Source organism: Pseudophryne corroboree, chromosome 1 (genome assembly GCF_028390025.1).
Source record: "Pseudophryne corroboree isolate aPseCor3 chromosome 1, aPseCor3.hap2, whole genome shotgun sequence".
Classification (NCBI taxonomy): Eukaryota; Metazoa; Chordata; class Amphibia; order Anura; family Myobatrachidae; genus Pseudophryne; species Pseudophryne corroboree.
In genome coordinates, this window is record NC_086444.1 from 637,363,088 (window position 1) to 637,369,451 (window position 6,364).

At 40.9% G+C, this 6,364-nt stretch overlaps 1 protein-coding gene and 1 long non-coding RNA gene across 2 annotated transcripts; both read right to left on the reverse strand.

Annotated features, from left to right (window-relative positions):
- Positions 1-640: 640 nt before the first annotated feature.
- LOC134930001 (putative nuclease HARBI1) lies at positions 641-5,141 on the reverse strand. The gene is made up of 5 exons (XM_063925310.1): positions 4,562-5,141; positions 4,105-4,477; positions 3,774-3,795; positions 1,865-2,470; positions 641-734 (listed from the first exon to the last, which is right to left on the reverse strand). The coding sequence occupies exons 1-3, from the start codon at positions 4,950-4,952 to the stop codon at positions 3,792-3,794; spliced, it is 768 nt and encodes a 255-aa protein (XP_063781380.1). The 5' UTR covers positions 4,953-5,141; the 3' UTR covers positions 641-734; positions 1,865-2,470; positions 3,774-3,791.
- Positions 5,142-5,164: 23 nt separating this feature from the next.
- On the reverse strand, positions 5,165-5,825 carry LOC134930155 (uncharacterized). The gene is made up of 3 exons (XR_010178674.1): positions 5,743-5,825; positions 5,412-5,431; positions 5,165-5,312 (listed from the first exon to the last, which is right to left on the reverse strand). It is a non-coding gene; the product is annotated as an uncharacterized LOC134930155 (long non-coding RNA).
- Positions 5,826-6,364: the final 539 nt, after the last annotated feature.

Sequence of the window (6,364 nt, forward strand, 5' to 3'; positions counted from 1 at the left end):
CAGCAATGCGAAATCGTCGCAGCAATGCGAACCCATCGCATTAACACATACTTCTTCGTAAAAAAACTAAGTTGTAGTAGATTTACACATTTTTCAGTTAAAGTGCTCACTTTTGCAGAGAAACGCAGCTGAATTTGTTTTTTTACTATTTCGTGGACTAACACCTTCCAATTAAAAGTCCACAAGCCCTCATCAATAACAAATCCAATTAGTGAATGAATTGAAATGTTCATGATCAATTAAGTATTTGTTTAAATACCTGAAGAACACTTTGTAGCCATAAAAGAGCCTCCTTTTATTAACATGTTTAATATAAATATAGATGTTTGCAATGTGCTTGTTCTAATGTGTTTTCTGAATTTATTAAAGTTGAGTTTTTGTATGTGAATGAAGGTGTTTGCATGTTTATTTAGCCAATAACATGTTTTAGTTTGTCTTTTAAAATAACTTACGTTAGTTGTTTGAAATGTTTAAGGTAAGAAATGTTTGTTATGCAATCTGGTGTTCCTTTATTGCATTAATAAATAATAAGGAGTCGCAAAAGTATTTAAATGTAATAGTTTATTTTTTTTCTAAAGTTGAATAATGTTATTTTTTTTATTTATTTTTTTTAAAAAAAACAAACAATTAACATATTTTTTCCATGTCGTCAACAAGTGCCAACAAGGCCTGGAGATGGTGCCTCATATTTGTAAAAATATACTGTAACGATGTGGGATCTCCAACGGCAACATCTGAAATTAAGAGATAACATAAACATTACTAACTTACTCACATTGCTTATTATCCAAGCAAGGCACAAAGCACACTTTAATGCATGCAGGTCCAAACTGCATTCCTCCTGCTTGTGTGAAACTACATATACCAGCATGCGTTGACTCAGTTTTGGGGCCAGGGAATGCCAAACCTGTGTAAGGGCATGCTGGGATGTGTAGTTTTTCCACAGTTGCAGTTGCGCAGTTTGGACAGGCCTGCTTAATGGCAAAGTTGATACATCATGACTGTTTTATGGTACAATCATTAGCATAAAAAATCGCAAGCCTGCTCAGTCTTTTTTTGTTACTTATTCCAATTTTAAAGACCATGGGCTACATTTACTACTATGTGAGTTCATTTTAAGATGTAGCGTTGCCCATAGCAAACAAGCCAAAATAAAATTAGTATCTTGTAGAAGTGGTTCCCCAATTGTAAAGATTAATTGTATTGGTTGTTATGGGCGACATCCCATGTTAAAGTTATGTTCCATCTTCGTCACTGTTACACCATGTTGGCATTCATTACCATCTTTTTGTTTTTTGTTTATTTTAAAGGGGTTTGGTCCTGCCTCCTCACACTGCATATCAACATCTTCCGAAGGCCAACATATCATAGCATTCCCACACTCCCTGAAAGCTGCCCTTACTAAATAAGTGCAAACAGGTTTGACTAGAACAATTAGTCATTTTGTGAATGTAACTTTCACACAACAAATCAGTGTGTCATTAGGCTGCATAACAAAGTGAAGCATGTGATTTGTAAGTGCAAATATTCAGACTACACAGGCCCAAGTGTAAAAGGCCAACAACATACTAAACTCCACTCAGGTCTAACTGTTTACCATAAAAACTAACACATATAAACCCTGTTGTCCTGGCAACCCTGGCTACCTAATGAGTGTCAACCTAGAGTGGACACACAAAACATTGCACACATACACACTGTACATATAATGACACTCACAAATATGTAAAGGCAACATGTACACCATGATGAAAATAACAAATATTTGTCCAGGGTCCAAGAATTCAAACAGTACAACACTGCATGTTTTGGCATTGTAAGTGTAAGTGGGTAATCATTTTTAAAAATCAAAAAATAAACTTACTTTCCACGGCAACATCAAGACTCCCTGAACGGTCTTCAGGGGCTTCCTCTGCCCATTCACTGGGTGGGGATGTTGGCTGGATGGGGGAAGGCGGCTGGATGGGGGAAGGAGGAGGGATTGGGGAAGGAGGAGGGATTGGGGAAGGAGGAGGGATTGGGGCAGGAGGCTGGATGGGGGAAGGAGGGTGGATTTGGGTGCAAATTTCAGAGGGGGGGTCTGATTGAGAGGGCGAGGGGGGCGGAGAGAAAGTTAAGGCAATAGAGGGTGAGGGGGGTTCAGATGGGGATGTAGAAGTTGAAGGAGAAGGGGTATGGGAAGGAGGAGAAGGGGTCCCAGAAAGAGATGGAGAGGTGTGGTGAGAAGGGGAATGGAAAGTGGAGTGGGCCAGGGAAGCTGAGGGGGACTGGGAAGCTGATGGGGACTGGGAAGCTGATGGGGACTGGGAAGATGAGGGGGACTGGGAAGATGAGGTGGACTGGGAAGCTGAGGGGGACTGGGAAGCTGAGGGGGAGTGAGAAGGGGAGGGGGAGTGAGAAGGGGAGGGGGAGTGAGAAGGGGAGTGGGAGTGGGAAGGGGAAGGGGGCGGAGAGTTGTGCCGTTGTTGTCCTAGAATGATAATATTGACAACATTTTTTTTACATGAGAAATTACATAGTATTCAATTTGTTTTTTCAATGTTCTGTTCCATGTTAAATTCATTGTTTTTTTTTAAAGAAAAGCAAACATGTTAAGATCCTCTTCATGTTGGCCACAGCAAACAAAATGAGTCCAAACTTTTACTTTGAAGCTCATTCCTTAATCTAGTCCATTGAGTCATCGTGATTGGTCTAGGCAACATCACCAGATTACTATTCAAGGCACCTTATTATATAGCCAGCACTGATCAAGTATTTTGGTCCAGTTTCCTGGCTGCTTCTTATTTCTTGAAAACATGCACTTGTTTGGTGTCACTTTGCTACAGTCAGTACTGTTTTCCCTAACCACACACACTGTCCTAATTTCCAAAAAAGGACACTGAAGGTTGCAATTAGCCTACCACTTACTGTAAAATGTGGGTAATTCCAAGGGGATTACAGCAGGAATTTAGTTTGCAATTGGCCAAAAGCATGTGCACTGCAGGGGTGGCAGATATAACATGTGCAGAGAGAGTTAGATTTTGGTGGGTTTTGAAATTATGTGCAGGGTAAATACAGGCTGCTTTATTTTAACACTGCAAATTATTTTGCAGATTTAACACACCCCACCCAAATCTTACTCTCTCTGCACATGTTACATATGCTTCCCCTGCAGTGCACATGGTTTTGCCCAATTGTTCAATAAATTCCGGCAGCACAAAACTTGGAAATTCATCCATTCGCACAATTTATGCAAATAATCTTATGTAATGTAACTTACTTCGTGTATGCAGAGCACGGATTTGCTGGCGGATCTCCGCCAACAAATCGGGAGTCCTCCTGCGGAGATCACTCCACCTCCTCTCAAGCTGGATGATTGTCCGCCTGCTGCGGACGCGAGTCCGCAGCAGGCGGCGGACCTCCGCGTAGGCCTCGCGCTTCACCCGATTGGGGATGAAGCGCCCAACGCGGCCTACGCGGCGGTCCATCACCGCAACCAGCACGCGGAGCTCCCGCCTGGTGAACGGTGCTGCACGCATCATGGCAATGGCGTTTTCCTTATTTGGGCATATATTTATAGTGTCTGTTAGCATGTGATTGGTCCAAAATCTATGTTGTCATTTCTAATAACTTTATTGATCTTTGCAATGCTGTGAAGAGCAGAGTGTTATTTCGCACGAGCGGAAATTCGCATTAGCAGAAGCGAAAATTTTTATAAAACCACATTTTAAAACAAAAACACACACAGAGACACAGAGTTTATTTAAAATTACTATACATATCTGTGTACTCACCACAGTTCGTGTGATCATTCAGCTGGACAGTCACAAAGTGTGAAACATTGAGTATCATTTGTTTGTGTGTTTGGTTACATAATCAGGATTTGAGGATATAAAACAAATAAGGACACTATTTAGCAACATTACAGTATTTTAATTTCTAACTAAACATTGTAAGCTTAACGTGATTTTGGATTTTGAAGAAAAAAACAATTACCCATTCCAACACAACAAAAGCCTTACCCAATCACTTTACAATATCATACAAAATGACATCATTGTTTAAAAAACATAAGCATACTGTGTTGTATTATTTGTTCAAATAGAAAATATAAAAACACTATACCTGAAATATTCGGCAACAATTCTTGCCCTCACTTGGCTCCCCCTCCGTGTCACACTCCCCCCACCAAAGCGTCGACCAACCCCTGGCTCCTCATCAGGCAATTCCTGTGCCTGAGGAAGCTCTACACTACTCCTTACCGCGATATTATGTAGTATTGCGCACAGGACCACTATTTTACTTGCCATCTCCGGCGAATACATGATGTCGCCACCAGTGCGGTGGAGCACACGAAACCGCCCTTTAAGGACACCAATTGTGCGCTCCACCAGCTGCCTAGTGGCAGTAAGCGCGGAGTTAAATGCCATCTGTGGTCCTGGCCTGGGATTACGGTAAGGAGTCATGAGCCAGGGGGTGCAAGGATATCCACGGTCTCCTGTTGGAAGAAAAGCCAAAATTTTGAAATATTAAATTTGTCAAGTTACTTTTTTTGGAAAAAAATATTTGAGCAACAACTCACCCAATAACCACATGTCTGCTCGTTGACTTGATCTTAATCTCTGCCATATCCCTGATTGTCTAATGACATATGCATCATGTGAACTTCCAGTAAATTTTGCATTCAGGGAAAGGATCTGGAGGGATGGCCCACAAACAACCATTACATTCAGAGAATGAAACAGTTTCCTGTTTCTATAAATTTCTTCATTATGTCTTGGTGGCTGAATAGCAACATGTGTGCCATCCACAACCCCAATAACATGTGGGAAGCGACTACCACCTTCCTCAAATTGCCGCTTCACCACATCTAGGGCACCAACATCCAAAGGCATATCAATGAATTGCTTCACCCGCTTTAGGAAAGCCTGGCAGACACGCCGCAGGACCTTACTGAACTGGCCCTGCGACATGCCAACCAGGTCTCCCACAACATGCTGATATGAGGCTGTAGCCAAAAAATGTAACACTGCAAGGAATTGTGTCAATGGTGGTATTGCTGTAGGATACCGAATTTCAGACTCCAGATCACTCTCTATTATGGAGAGAGTGTCTAGGATTAGATGTGGTGGCAGCCTGTATCTACGCACCACCACATCATCTGGCATACCAAAACGTAGGACACGGGTTCGGAAAATTGGTGGCCTAGCACGCCTCCGTTGCCTTGGTTGATGAGGAGCCGGCTGTGGTTGTGGGGCTGGCGGTTGGGGTGGGAGTGCTGGCGTGGGTTGGGGAGGTAGGGCTTCTGCAGCAATAAATATTGACATAACACACTTTTTTGAAAAAGAAAAAAAACGAGGTGAAAAATACAAAAACAACTTATAAAAAATATTCAAACAATAAATGTTGTAAAAAATGTTGGGGAAACTTACTGCAGGAGCGTACATTTTTTCTGTGTTGAATTCATGGCCAAAATGTGAAATGAATAAAAAGAAAAAAAAAAAATATATGTTATTTTTACAAATCAAAAAAAAAAACAAAATTATACATTTCTGAGCATCAAATACATCACAAACACCAATTAAAAAAACAAAAAACAAAAACAAAAGCATTTAGTAGCTAGTCCAGGAAAGACAAACACTACTTTGCAGATCAATCCTGGTAAACAAAAATTCTATTTTAGACAAAATGGAAAACAAACAGAATCACCACACTTTTAAGAAACACAAACAGCAAACCAAAACACAGGCCAAGGGCACTTACCTGCTCCAAAAAAAATAAAGACTTGGTGTTCAGTAGCACACCCAGAAAATAAATTAAACCAGGGATATTTCTCCCAAAAGCAAACACCTACAAGAGAACACAAATGACAGTCAAAAAACAGCATACAGACCATTAAAACAAACAGGCACCAACACAGGCCAAGGGCACTTACCTGCTCCAAAAAAAAAAGAAAGAATTGGTGTTCAGTAGCACACCCAGAAAATAAATTAAACCAGGGATATTTCTCCCAAAAGCAAACACCTACAAGAGAACACAAATGACAGTCAAAAAACAGCATACAGACCATTAAAACAAACAGGCACCAACACAGGCCAAGGGCACTTACCTGCTCCAAAAAAAAAGAAAGAATTGGTGTTCAGTAGCACACCCAGAAAATAAATTAAACCAGGGATATTTCTCCCAAAAGCAAACACCTACAAGAGAACACAAATGACAGTCAAAAAACAGCATACAGACCATTAAAACAAACAGGCACCAACACAGGCCAAGGGCACTTACCTGCTCCAAAAAAAAAGAAAGAATTGGTGTTCAGTAGCACACCCAGAAAATAAATTAAACCAGGGATATTTCTCCCAAAAGCAAACACCTACAAGAGAACACA

Excerpts from the sequence above, each read along its gene's own strand:
- LOC134930001 (XM_063925310.1), bottom strand. The coding sequence starts at position 4,952 with ATGTCGCAGGGCCAGTTCAGTAAGGTCCTGCGGCGTGTCTGCCAGGCT. Across the intron at positions 4,478-4,561 it reads AGCAGACATGTGGTTATTGG|GAGACCGTGGATATCCTTGC; the intron begins GTGAGTTGTTGC and ends TTCTTCCAACAG.